The 13,227-nt window shown below is 42.9% G+C and overlaps 2 protein-coding genes across 4 annotated transcripts; one reads left to right on the top strand and one right to left on the bottom strand.

Moving 5' to 3' along the window:
- Window positions 1-3,999: 3,999 nt before the first annotated feature.
- LOC130387696 (uncharacterized) lies at window positions 4,000-7,986 on the top strand. 3 transcript variants are annotated; one of them, XM_056596913.1, is made up of 3 exons: window positions 4,000-4,339; window positions 5,691-5,890; window positions 6,338-7,986. In XM_056596913.1, exons 1-3 carry the CDS (start codon window positions 4,277-4,279, stop codon window positions 7,089-7,091), a joined length of 1,017 nt encoding a protein of 338 aa, XP_056452888.1. In that variant the 5' UTR covers window positions 4,000-4,276; the 3' UTR covers window positions 7,092-7,986. The 3 variants fall into 3 exon arrangements, with proteins under 3 accessions (XP_056452888.1, XP_056452887.1, XP_056452886.1); XM_056596912.1 differs by having other exon boundaries at window positions 4,000-4,718; XM_056596911.1 differs by having other exon boundaries at window positions 4,000-5,474.
- A 3,676-nt stretch (window positions 7,987-11,662) lies between these two features.
- Window positions 11,663-13,009, bottom strand: LOC130387989 (THAP domain-containing protein 1-like). Its single transcript, XM_056597282.1, has 2 exons — window positions 12,802-13,009; window positions 11,663-12,150 (listed from the first exon to the last, which is right to left on the bottom strand). The coding sequence occupies exons 1-2, from the start codon at window positions 13,007-13,009 to the stop codon at window positions 11,663-11,665; spliced, it is 696 nt and encodes a 231-aa protein (XP_056453257.1).
- Between the last annotated feature and the right edge of the window lie 218 nt (window positions 13,010-13,227).

Genomic DNA, 13,227 nt, shown 5'->3' with positions numbered 1-13,227 from the left:
CTACACTCAATTCCGCAATGCATACAAACCCCTCCTCCGCCCCCCGTTCGGCAAATCAGACCACTCTTCCATTCTCCTTGTGCCCGCCTACAAGCACTGGCTGAAAACGTCTCCACCAATCACGCGCACAAGTCGATGCTGGTCTGACGAATCAGACGCTATCCTCCAGGACTGCTTTGATTCCATGACTGAGTTCGCGGAGAACAGTGGTGACGTCAACGAGATCGCGGAAGGAGCGCTGGGTCTCATTGGAAAGGTGATAGAAGAAGTAGTGCCCACAAAAACAGTCCGTGTATATCCAAACAGGAAACCATGGATTAATTTTGATGTTAATACAGCACTTACTATTAGGAAAACAGCATTCAAAACGGGAGATACAACTGAAATTAAAGCTCCCCGGTATAACCTAAGAAAAGTGATCAAAGCAGCAAAGAGGGATTATGGCAAAAAAATAGAGGCACAGCTGAGCAGCAATGACCCACGCAGAATGTGGAAGGGACTACACACCATCACTGATTTCAAAGAGACCTCTAGCTGCACAGCTGATACTTCTGTCTCTTTACCTGACGAGCTGAACAGTTTCTACGCCCGCTTTGAAGTGAGCCAAACCAGTCTCCTAGAGAGGACCTACTCAGAGGACGCAGATAATACAGCCAGCGCTCTTGTCATCACAGAAGAGGATGTACGTGTGGTGTTCAAACGCATCAACATCCGAAAAGCGGCCGGGTCAGATGGGTTTCCTGGCCGGGTGTTCAAAGTATGTGCGGACCAGCTGGCTGGTGTATTCACAAACATTTTCAACCTCTCCCTCTCCACGGGCATAGTGCCAGCCTGCTTCAAGTCATCAGTAATCATTCCTGTACAAAAGAAGAGCAAGGTAACATGCCCAAACGACTGGCGCCCTGTTGCTCTCACCCCCATAGTGAGCAAATGCTTTGAAAAGCTCATCAAGGTGCTGATCTGCAGAATGCTGCCACCAGCCCTGGACCCCCACCAATTTGCCTATCGGAAGAACAGATCGACAGATGACGCCATTGCCACAGCACTCCACTTAGCCCTCGCCCACCTCGACAAGAGGAACACCTATGTGAGGATGCTGTTTGTTGATTATAGTTCGGCATTCAACACAATAGTCCCCTCCAGACTCGACAGGAAGCTCAGGGACCTAGGCATTGATCCCAGCCTATGCAACTGGATCCTTGACTTCCTGACGGATCGAAAACAGGTGGTGAAGATGGGTCCTAAGATCTCCGCCCCTCTGACCATCAGCACAGGAGCCCCCCAGGGCTGTGTCCTAAGCCCCCTCCTCTACTCCCTATACACCCACGACTGCGTGGCTACACACGGATCCAATGCAGTGATCAAGTTTGCCGATGACACAACAGTCATGGGCCTGATCACTGATGGTGATGAGACGGCCTATAGGAGCGAGGTCGACTGTCTGGCTCAGTACAGCCAGGACAACAACCTCATTCTCAACACCGATAAGACCAAGGAGCTCGTAGTGGACTTCAGGAAGAAGAGACAGATTCAACACCCCATCTCCATCAATGGGTCTGCTGTGGAGAGGGTACACAGCATTAAGTTCCTGGGAGTCCACATCACCAGAGACCTCACCTGGGAGGAGCACACAAACCAGGTGGTGAAAAAAGCACAGTGGCGCCTATTTCACCTTAGGCGTCTGAAAAAGTTTGGCGTGGGGCCCAAGATCATGGGGGCCTTCTTCAGAGGCACAACGGAGAGCATATTGACTGGATGCATCACTGCCTGGTACGGGAACTGCACTGCCCAAAGCCGCAAAATGCTGCAAAGGGTAGTGCGGACAGCTGAGAGGATCAGCGGATGTGAGCTTCCCTCCATCCAGGAAACCTACAAGGCCCGGTGTGTCAGGAAGGCCCTCCGAATCATTGGGGACCCCAGCCACCCCAACCAGAAACTGTTTGAGCTACTGCCGTCAGGGAGGCGGTACCAAAGCCTAAGGGCCAAAACCCAGAGGATGACAAGCAGTTTTTTCCCCTAAGCAGTCAGACTCCTGGAAAAACACACTACCCCCCAACCATCCACACGCACAGCACAACAACAGACTGTTGTTACTTTTTAGTATTATTGATGCTGCTACTTACTTATTTATTTATTTTTACTTTGTTCCTTTTCATATGGTTTCTTATTCTTATTCTTATTTATTTTATCTTTTACTGCTATGTGAATGTTGAGGAACCAAGCCTAAGATTTTTACTCTTGAGTACTGTACTATAAGATGTAATAAAAGTGATTCTGATTCTGATTCTTATTCTGAAGGAGGAGAACGGAAGTGTCTTCGTCTGGGTCGCTGTTTTGACTCTGTGTTGGGAGACCTGGAAATAAAGTGGAACGCCGCGTTCAGTGAATGGAGTTAACCGATTCTTCTTTATAACCCAAGTATAGGCAACAATAATTTGTACATTAGATTATTATTCATAGATTAGAAAACAAAAGGAGATCGTTAATACTTGGGAATAACATGGGAATGAATGAAACGCGCATGCACATTTAAAAGACAGCGTCTACAGGAAGTGCGTCATTATTGCGCATCTAGGACCCCGAGTCGATCTGGCACAGGCCCCCAGGCATATACTTCCGCAATCCACCCGTGCTCAGAGGCCAAGCCTGGTATTGCAGCTGTTTTAGCTGGGAGTGGACGGGGGTCCGTCATTTCATGTGGCCCAGAAGTAGATATCGCCGTCCACTCCAATACAAGTGGGGAACAGGATTGTGTCTCCGCAAAAAATGTCTGGGTATCAATCAAAGGCTCATAATTATCTTTCTACCCTGTTCTAAAAAAATGTAAGTTTTTTTCTTTTCAAAACGCCTCCTCAAGCGTTTTATTAGCAGTTGATGTTGGGTGGGCAGCTGAAAGGAGCCGTACTGAAACAAACGGCTCCATGCTATGGACCTATTTTGAAGTGCACGGCTCCATTAACTTCCGAATTAAATTAAATTCCGAATTAACTTCCATTAACTCCATTAACTTCCAAAGTCTGAGATTTGTCCTTTTACTTAACATGAATGGCGTTGAACACGGATATATAACACACATCATTGAAATAGCTGTAACAGGCACGGACGTATTGATTACCTGAATGATTATGGGAGACCTACGTAATTTTCATAATATTGTTAATTGTCTAATATTAACATTTCAGTTGCGTTGGTAGGTATTTCATTTTCATTTGCTTGTTTAGCTATGTATGACAGGGTTATGGTTAGCTATGTATGACAGTTGACAATGTTGGTGTATTACAATTCAATATTTGGGTAGGCTACTCCAACTTCGTTGCTGGTCGATATGTAAACATTTACTTTTATATAAATTATTGATTGCATTCTTCGTAAAATAGTTAGTTGGAAGGAATCTGTTTCTTAAGCAATAACATTGAACTGAATTTTTTAGGCCTACATTACTATGTTACTATGGTATTATATGGAGCAATCTTACATATCTATGAAGTTTTCCAGATCAATAATGTTCTATCTCTTTTTTATTTGAACTGCCTGTATGTCCTCTTGATTATAGTATTACAGTTTGTACCTTGGTTATCAGCTATCAATAATAACCGCTCTTAGATGGGTTGTAGATACTAAGTTTTATAACAAATAATTCAATACGTGAAGATTTGGTGATAGAGGTAAATCATCTTCTTTTAAATATTATAAGCCTTGGTTTAGTTATTCAGTTATGTTGGATTCCAGCCCACCATGGTATATATGGCAATGAAATTGCTGATAAATTAGATAAAAGATACTAACTTAATTAGAAGAATTTAACCTTAAGTATATATATTTTTTATTTTTATTTATTCATTTATTTTGTTAGTTTGTTTTATTTTGTTTATTTTGTTTCGTTAGTTTGGTTTTTTCTTTGAATTTATTTGTATGATTTAAAGTATGATTTGCCAACGTCCTTGTCCTTGTCAACGTCCTTGTCACAAACTCCTGTGTAGTAGTCCAGTAGGTCGCGGTATATGGGGAAAAACTATGATCTGCCACTAAACTAGAAGAAGAAGAAGATCTCTGCATCCGGTACGTCACGGACTAGGTCACGTGTCCTGGCCACATAACGCGGAAGCAAGTCGCTCCTGTATGTTACCATGCGCCACTGAGCAGTTTGCATAGGAATGAATGGGCGGCCATTTTCCAGTCCGTGGTCCATCCTTTATTATGTACATGATCTGGCAGCCGAGTCAATCCGACACCCATGTCTGACACCCACACCCATAGATATATATATATTAACTAGATGCCTCGTCCGCGGTGCTGGCCAATGGAGTCGAACGTCACCACTGGTGGCCATTTTACCACAGTAAGCTGCTCACCAATAACATTGTGTTGGTAGTGATTCATGTACTTTTTAAATAACCATAACTTGCTCAATTTTCAACAGATTTTCAAACGGTTTGGTTTGTTATAAACATCAGAGATGTAGGTATGGCAGTGCATACTTATGAATAATTGTTAGGTTCTAAGAAAAATAGAATAAGGTTCTATTTTTCAAGTCCCTGCCAGACCTCCAATTCGGAGATGTTTACATTTATCTTGTGGAGAATCCCTCCCCTTACACAGCCGCCAGGATGAGAGCATACAAAAGTACGGACAGTTATATGTATTTTCAATCTGGATGGGTCAATAATGCTGCCGTTTGGGAGGTGAAGGACAAGAAATTTTTCATTGTCAAGGCGAAGGTGAGTGTTAATTAGCGTTATCTAACTTTGATCTGGGTTGTTAGTATAAGTTCACTTTTTCAGTCAGCATTCTAGGGCAGTAGTGACAATGCATGAATATTTTGGTTAGGTTGACACAGTCCCTTATAACATAAAGATAATCAAAACGTTCTCCCTCCCAAATGTCAGGTAAACCATTTCTACAGGTTAAATGACTCCCATTTGACAGCTTGGGTTGCTGTGGAGAAAGAGGGATTGGTGCGATTTGGCCACTGCACATGTATGGCCGGTTTAGGGGAAGTGTGTTCACATGTAGGTGCCATACTCTACGCTTTGTTAGCAGCTGTGAACAAACTGAGTGGCACTGCATGCACTGATAAGGCCTGTAGCTGGAACGAGCCTAGTATGGCAGCCATAAAGACAGTAGTGTATGCAGAAGGGAGCCAGATAGGTTTCACAAAGGCCCAGAGAAAGAGATCTGCTGATGGTTGTGATGACCTCCCCCCGGTCAAGATTCCACCTCCAACCCAAGATGAATGCACAGCACTCTACAGTATGCTACATTCATCAGAAAGCACTGAAAAGCAACCGGTCAAAAGTTCAATTTTGTCTGTTATCCCTGGCCATGCAAAGAGGTATATACCTCGAGCAGTGCAACTGAACATCCCAGCACCCTTAAGCCAGATGTACAAGCCCCAGCACAGGTCACTGTCACACCAAGAACTGCAGGCAAAGAGTGAGGAAGTGTTCACAGGGTTAAGCATAACGGAAGAACAGGTACAATTTTACATCAGTCAGTAAATGTGATTGAAGATATGGATGTCAGGAATGTCTCAGGCAGTAAATATGATAGCTCAAGTGCAGAAAACGTTCTCCTCAGAATTCAATAGTCACTTTTTTTTTTAAATATTTTTTGTCAATAAAAGTTAATACATCACTGTTTAGATGTCACATATCACTAACTTGCTACTCTACCTTGCTACCTTTTTCAAGTGCCGTGTCATAGAAAATGAGACAAGACCACAGGCAAAATGTGCCATGTGGTTTGACCAGAAGGCAGGAAGGGTGACTGCGTCAAACATCCGAGCAGCCTGCCACACGGACCCAGACAAACCAGCTGTTTCCCTGCTGAAGAAACTGTGCTATCCAGTGGCTTACAAGGACCCAAACAACAACACACCACACTCTCTCAGGTATTCATATCCCCTTAACACTGGATAAAAGCAACACACAAAAAAAGTGGAAATCAGGATTTTCAAATAGGGCAAAAGCAACCCCAAAAGAGCTGGTGAGGGAAAGCACGACAAGTGGCAGTAAAGTTTTTAATACAGCCATAGTCATCTTTCACAACATTGTAGGCTTATAAAAAAACACAACACATTAAATCTTCATGCAACTTGTGTGGTCTGCATGTAGATTTAAAATGTTTTTTTATAAGCCCACAATGTTGTGAAAGATGACTACGGCTGTATTAAAAACTTTTCTGCCAATTGTCGTGCTTTCCCTCACCAGCACTTTTGTGATTAACATTTACTTACCTTAACATTTACTTACCTTATCACCTTGCTGGTAAAACACAAATGATCAAGATAAATAACACATCATTTAGAATGACATTGTGTACATTTTTCTGTTTTTAGATGGGGCACTGAACACGAGGGAACGGCAGTTGAGGAGTACACCAAAACAATGGAGAGCCACCACACCAACCTCACTGTCAGGAAGGGAGGCCTGGTCATTAACCCTCAATATCCATGGTTAGGGGCATCCCCAGACGGCATATTAACATGTGACTGCCATGAAATGGGTGTGTTGGAAGTAAAGGCACCCAGCAGTCTTGATGATAGCACATTGGGGGAGAAAAGTAAACAGGACAGCACGTTCTGTCTCAAAGAGGTTGGCGGTAAACTTTTCTTAAAGAGGGACCATCAGTACTTCTATCAGGTGCAGACACAAATTCATCTGACACAAGCAAGCTACTGTGACTTTGCTGTCTGGGGACCGGGGAAAGGAGGGAATGGGGAAATGCACATTGAGAGGATTCTGCCCGATACTGACTTTTTTGAGTCCATGTGTGAAAAGGTTAGCAAATTTGTGAAGAAATGTGTCATCCCAGAGCTTGTAGCAAAGGTGTTCACAGCTCCTATTCTAACATCACATGACAAAAAAACATCTGAAGGCAAGGGCTGTTACTGTGGGGTCCCTGTATTGCACAATGAAGACAGACTTGAGTGTAAGTCAGGAATCTGTAAAAGACAACTCATTCATAGAAGTTGCTTAAAGTTTGACACCACACATTTAAAAATATCAAGTTGGAAATGCATTTACTGTAAAAGTGAAATAGCTAAAGAGAAGAGGGATAACAAAAAACAGAACAATCTGAACAAAGTGTAAGTGTTTTATTCAACACGGGTGTGTATAGAAAATATTTAGATAGATGTATATAGACAGATATATAGTACAGTTTTGTATATAGATGTATATAATTACATATATACATACGCACAGTAGTTTTGTATATAGATGTATAGTTACATATTTACATACACACAGTAAAGTTTTGTATATAGATGTATAGTTACATATATACATACACACAGTAGTTTTGTATATAGATGTATATAGTTAGTTACATATATACATACACACAGTAGTTTTGTATATAGATGTATAGTTATTTACAGGGTTGCCACTCTTTTGTAATGTTACATTTCAAGGATTTTTCAATCACTTTACAAAAACAAATAATTTATTACATTGGGACCAATAATTCATAGAATTTTTTTGTAAAAAGGTAATAAAACACTAAAATATTAAAAGTATGAATTCATTTTTGTCACTGTCCTTATTTCATTGATGGAAATAACAGTGACTTCACTGTTATTAAAGTTTCTTCTCATGTTCAACCCAAAGGAATAATTGAAGGAGCCAAATTTGTCAGTGCACAGCACACACAGACTATTTTATCTAGAGGTGTAAGACCTTCAGGATGCTCAGCTTCACACATTTGAATCCCAATTGTACTTTGAAGTATGGTGTACCGATTCCTTGCCTCACCGATAACTCTTTCCACATGTATCCTAACTGATGCAAGTCCTCGTGTGGACTCTAATTCCACTGGACCCAACTGCTTTTTGCCTCTAGTGAAAGCTGGGATCTTAAGCTCAGCATTGTACAGACCAACTGAGTCTGCCACATCAAACCCTCTATCAGCTAGTATGACATCACCTGGGTTGAGGTGATCCAAAAATCCACTTCTTTCAGTCAAGTGTTTGTCTGATGTTCTCCCACCCCATCCTTTTGATATAAAAGAAACTGTTCCTTGTGGTGTAATGCCATTTAGATATTTCATGGTATGGTGATGTTTGTATTTTGAGTATGTCTGTGCTCGTGCTCTTAGGTTTCTAGGCCTCTCCATAAAAATTTCAAAGCAGTCAATAATACAAGCACATTTACGAAAAACCTGTCTAAATATCATAGGCATCCTCCCCCCGTGGCTGCTACCTTGCCGTGGTGGGGAGGCTTGCGTGCCTCCGTGACTCTAAAGGCTATACCGGCGGGTATTCATACCCCCTGTAGGTGCAACCATGCCGGGCAGGTTTTAGAGTAGAGGCCGGACGAAAAGCAGCACCTGGTCCTCCAGGTTGGGGGTTGGGCGTGGGGCCAACAACCCCACCCTGTAAAACACTTGCAGTTACAGAAACGTCGACAAGAGAACTAAGAGAGGACACGGCCCTGGGAGAGAGTAGCTCTTCAGCTAGAAGACAAATGACGTTGTGTGGTGAAAGCCAGGAGCCCCTGGAAGCCACAGGACCGACCATCCTTCTCTCAACCAGGAAAAACATTACCATTGGAACATGGAATGTAAGAACAATGTATCAAACAGGGAAAACCTTTCAAATAGCACAAGAGATGAAAAACTATAATCTTGTACTAATGGGCATCAGCGAGGCAAGATGGACACAATCAGGCCAGAAAAGATTAATGAGTGGAGAGCTGCTGATTTACTCGGGCCATGAAGATGACCATGCCCCACACACAGAAGGGGTAGCCCTCATGCTATCAAGAGCCGCACAGAGAGCACTGATAGAATGGGAGGCCCATGGACCAAGGATCATCACAGCATCGTTCAGAACAACAAAGGAGAAGATAAAGATGAATGTCATCCAATGCTACGCACCAACGAACCCCAGTGAAGAAGAAGAAAAAGAGGAGTTCTACGACAGGCTTCAGAACATCCTGGACAAATATCCAGAGAAAGATACCACCGTCCTCATGGGTGACTTTAATGCAAAGGTAGGAAAAGTAAACATCGGATATGAGGAGGTGATGGGAACACATGGACTTGGAGAAGCAAGCGAAAACGGAGAGAAGTTCATGGATATCTGCGCACTGAACAAGCTTGTTATCGGAGGCAGCATCTTCCCACATAAGAGGATACACAAAGCAACATGGGTATCACCAGACCACACAACAGAGAACCAAATAGATCACATCTGCATAAGCAAGAAGTTCAGAAGATCACTACAGGATGTGAGAGTTAAAAGGGGGGCAGATGTAGCATCTGACCATCATTTGTTAACTGCTAGACTGAAACTCAAGCTCAAGAAGAACAAGACGGAGACAACAGCTAACAGACAGAAATACAACGTGAGCCTATTGAGGGACGCAGAAAAACAAGGGGAATTCAGACTGAAACTATCAAACAAATTTGAAGTTCTCCAGGACCTACTTGAAGACGAAAACAGCATCGACAGTCAGTGGCAACATATTAAAGACGCACTAATATCCACATGCCAAGAAGTGGTTGGCTACAGGAAATTCCAGCAAAAGGAGTGGATATCTACAGAAACCCAAAAAAGAATCCAAACAAGAAAAGAGAAGAAAGCACTAGTGACAAACAGTCGTACAAGAGCATCCAAGGCAAAGGCACAAGAAGAGTATACTAATATCAATAGAATGGTTAAGAGGAGCATTAAGGCGGACAAGCGGAAATACATCGACAACCTAGCCGAAGAAGCAGAGGAAGCAGCAAGAAATGGAAACATGAAACAGTTGTATGACACCACCAGAAAGCTGTCGGGCAAATACAGCAGGCCACAAAGACCGGTCAGGGATAAAGAGGGAAACAGCATTAAAACAAAGGACGGACAACTACACAGATGGGCAGAACACTTTGAGGAACTGCTAAATAGACCCCCACCAGTAAACCCACCAGATATCCCACCAGCACAGACCGACCTCCCCATCAGCTGTGACATACCCAGCAGAGAGGAGATCAGGAAAGCGATACAGCAGCTGAAGAGTGGGAAAGCAACTGGGCCAGATAACATCCCGGCAGAAGCCCTAAAGGCAGACGTTGGTATCACGGTGAGCCTGCTGCATCCACTCTTCAAAAGGATCTGGGAAGAAGAAGAGATACCATCTGACTGGAAAGAGGGCCTTATTAACAAGCTCCCAAAGAAAGGAGACCTGGGAAACTGCAACAACTATAGAGGGATCACCCTACTCTCTGTGCCAGGCAAAGTGCTAAATAGAGTCATCCTGGACAGAATGAAGGATGCAGTTGACCACCAACTGAGAGACGAGCAAGCAGGATTTAGAAAGAATAGGTCCTGTGTCGACCAGATTGCCACTCTTCGCATTATCATAGAGCAGTCACTAGAGTGGAACTCCCCACTCTATGTCAACTTTGTCGACTACGAGAAGGCATTCGACAGTGTACATAGAGAGACCGCATGGAAGTTATTGAGACACCATGGAGTGCCCACTAAGCTAGTGAACATCATTGAAAACAGCTATTCTGGAATGACCTGTAGAGTGATACATGATGGACAGCTCACGGAACAGTTCCAGATCAAGACTGGGGTCAGACAGGGTTGTCTTCTATCCCCATTCCTGTTTTTACTAGCCATTGACTGGATCATGAGAACAACAACAGAACAAAGGAAGAACGGAATCCGATGGACATTATGGACCCAACTGGATGACTTAGATTTCGCAGATGACCTGGCACTACTGTCACATAGCTACCACCAGATGCAAGACAAGATCAATACACTCATAGAGACTTCCTCACAAGTAGGACTTAACATCCATGAGGGAAAAACTAAAAACATAAGGATAAATACAACTAGTACGGAACCGATCACCCTTGGTGACACCATGTTAGAAGAGGTAGAGTCCTTCACCTACTTGGGGAGTATCATCAGCAGTCAGGGTGGTACAGATGCAGATGTAAAAGCTAGGATAGGTAAGGCAAGGACATCATTTCTACTTCTCAAGAACATCTGGAACTCTAGAGAGATACGGGAAACGACTAAAATCAGAATCTTTAACTCCAACGTAAAATCCGTCCTGCTCTATGGGGCAGAGACATGGAGAATCAATAAGATCACAATAAATAAAGTGCAAACCTTCATAAACAAATGTCTCAGAAGAATCCTGAAAATCTACTGGCCAAACAAGGTCAGCAACAACGATCTGTGGACAAGAACAAAACAACCCCCAGCAGCAGACGAAATTGGACGAAGAAGATGGAGATGGATCGGGCACACATTACGCAAACCAGAGTCAAACACCACCAGACAGGCTCTGACCTGGAACCCTCAAGGAAAGAGAAGCAGAGGACGTCCTAAAAACACCTGGCGCCGGGACCTTCAGGCAGACACAAAGAGACTGGGAGGCACCTGGTCGCAGATAGAAAAGAACGCCAGCGACCGTGAACTCTGGAGGTCCCTTGTCGACGGCCTATACCCCAGCAGGGGTGCTACAGGCACTAACTAACTAACTAACTATTGACAACTGAAGCTCCTCTCGATTTGGCCAAAACAAAAGTGCTGGAGCAAGTCTTGCATTCAGCACTTCAATGGTGCTTCTAAATGTTCTGCTGGCAGTGGGAATTGAGATCTTAAACATACAACCAAGCAATGACAGGGGAAGGTTCATTTTCAGCCTCATAAGAGTTAACAGAATTTCTGGGAGGGAGAGAGGTTTGTACCAGTCTGCAGAAATGAAAACACAAATGTTAAAACTACTTGTAACTTTGAATATGAGGGGATTCCAGTCATTGCCTTCACTTTTTCATCATCTTTTTCAAAAGCCAGTTCATCAAATGTTCCTGATTTAATAATTTCTTTCAGTTTACGGTTTTCCTCTCTGAGGTCATTACACTCCCTTTGTAATCTTGCAATCTTTTCCTTGCATGGCTTGTTGTCACACTGTTGTTCATCCACAGCAGGTGGCGCAGGTCCAGCATCTGGTACTGATGACAGGTCAAGGAGGACATCCACTGCATCTTTCTTCTTTTTCTCCTCCACCCTCTTGTTCTTCATTCTGCTGTGCTGCTCATACCTTTCCATGTCTTTCTCCCTTTTCCTCTTCTTGGTGGCTGGAATGTGTGAGAAGATGGATGGAACCCAGTCAGGGGACAAAGGGTCGTCACATTTGGCACCTATAATGACACAAGAGGGTTTATGTCCCACATATGCCAACAAGTTATTAGTAACATCAAGAACATTGTCATATCATTCCTTCAGACGTTTTAGTCTTGGTCACTTACTGAAAATTGTATTTAGTTAGTCCAATTTTGTTTTTGTAAATGTTTAAAGTAGGTAGTGGAACAGTTTTAATTAAAGTCAAATTGTATTCCATGTTTTAGTCATTATGTTCTCAAACAGTTTCATGATACTGTAATGGATTTTGCTAAATGATATTTCTCCTGGCTGTAAGAGAAAAAAAGAGAAATAAGTAACGTTATCCTGAGCTAGCTGTTTAGACTTTAGACATCTAAGCTACGTGTTTGTTACAGTACTTCATTCATATAACTAACGTTACCATAATAATTTATTCATGAAATAAAATGACGTAAACTAATAATATAATCTGAATTTTCGGAAAATTTACACTGCATGCAAATTGGTAAAACCCTCTCCCCTTCCTACATCTGACTGTTATCTTTTCAGACTGAAAATGATCAGCAAGGCCGCTGGAGTTGGGTGCATAGGTCCACTTAAGCGAACCATGTCAGAACGAATACGTAAATATATAATGACTGACAGTACAATAATTAAAATACTGTGTTGACTAACGAGCTTAACCTTACCTTTGATGAAATGTTCGCTACAAAGACGTGTGTACTTGGATGGTTGCCATTGTTTGTTTTCCCCAGGGACGGAGGCACGTCTCAAGGCACATATCCACAACCTCCTCCTCTCTGGGTTTTCTTTCTCAGACGGGATTCTGTAAAAGCACAACCCAGGCTTGTCTCCTCGTCGATTTGTGCAGCCAATTGCACAACAACTATCTGGCATTTTGGTAAAAGTTAAGCCAAAGCTAGCAAAGAAAAGTAGCTGGCGGGCAGCGGACCGGCAGTTGAAATAGTGTCTTTTGCCCTCCAAGTGGGCGTTCCCACAAGGGCGTGACGTCACGTCATAGCCTCAGTGGCGTCACCATCGGACATTCCGTGTATTGGATGCGTTTTATTAAAACGCATTGCGCCTTTATGTTCTTAGTTTGGTGATTAATAAAG

This window comes from Gadus chalcogrammus, chromosome 8 (genome assembly GCF_026213295.1).
Source record: "Gadus chalcogrammus isolate NIFS_2021 chromosome 8, NIFS_Gcha_1.0, whole genome shotgun sequence".
NCBI classification, from domain to species: domain Eukaryota; kingdom Metazoa; phylum Chordata; class Actinopteri; order Gadiformes; family Gadidae; genus Gadus; species Gadus chalcogrammus.
Note: the sequence above shows the minus strand (reverse complement) of the source record. Positions and strands in the feature narration are given on the sequence as shown.

Bases quoted from the DNA above. Each gene is read 5' to 3' on its own strand.
- LOC130387696 (XM_056596911.1), top strand. From the start codon at position 4,980: ATGGCCGGTTTAGGGGAAGTGTGTTCACATGTAGGTGCCATACTCTAC. The intron at 5,475-5,690 runs GTACAATTTTAC...ACCTTTTTCAAG, and splicing joins TAAGCATAACGGAAGAACAG to TGCCGTGTCATAGAAAATGA. The intron at 5,891-6,337 runs GTATTCATATCC...TTCTGTTTTTAG, and splicing joins AACACACCACACTCTCTCAG to ATGGGGCACTGAACACGAGG.
- LOC130387989 (XM_056597282.1), bottom strand. From the start codon at position 13,009: ATGCCAGATAGTTGTTGTGCAATTGGCTGCACAAATCGACGAGGAGAC. The intron at 12,151-12,801 runs GTAAGGTTAAGC...GTGTCATTATAG, and splicing joins TAGCGAACATTTCATCAAAG to GTGCCAAATGTGACGACCCT.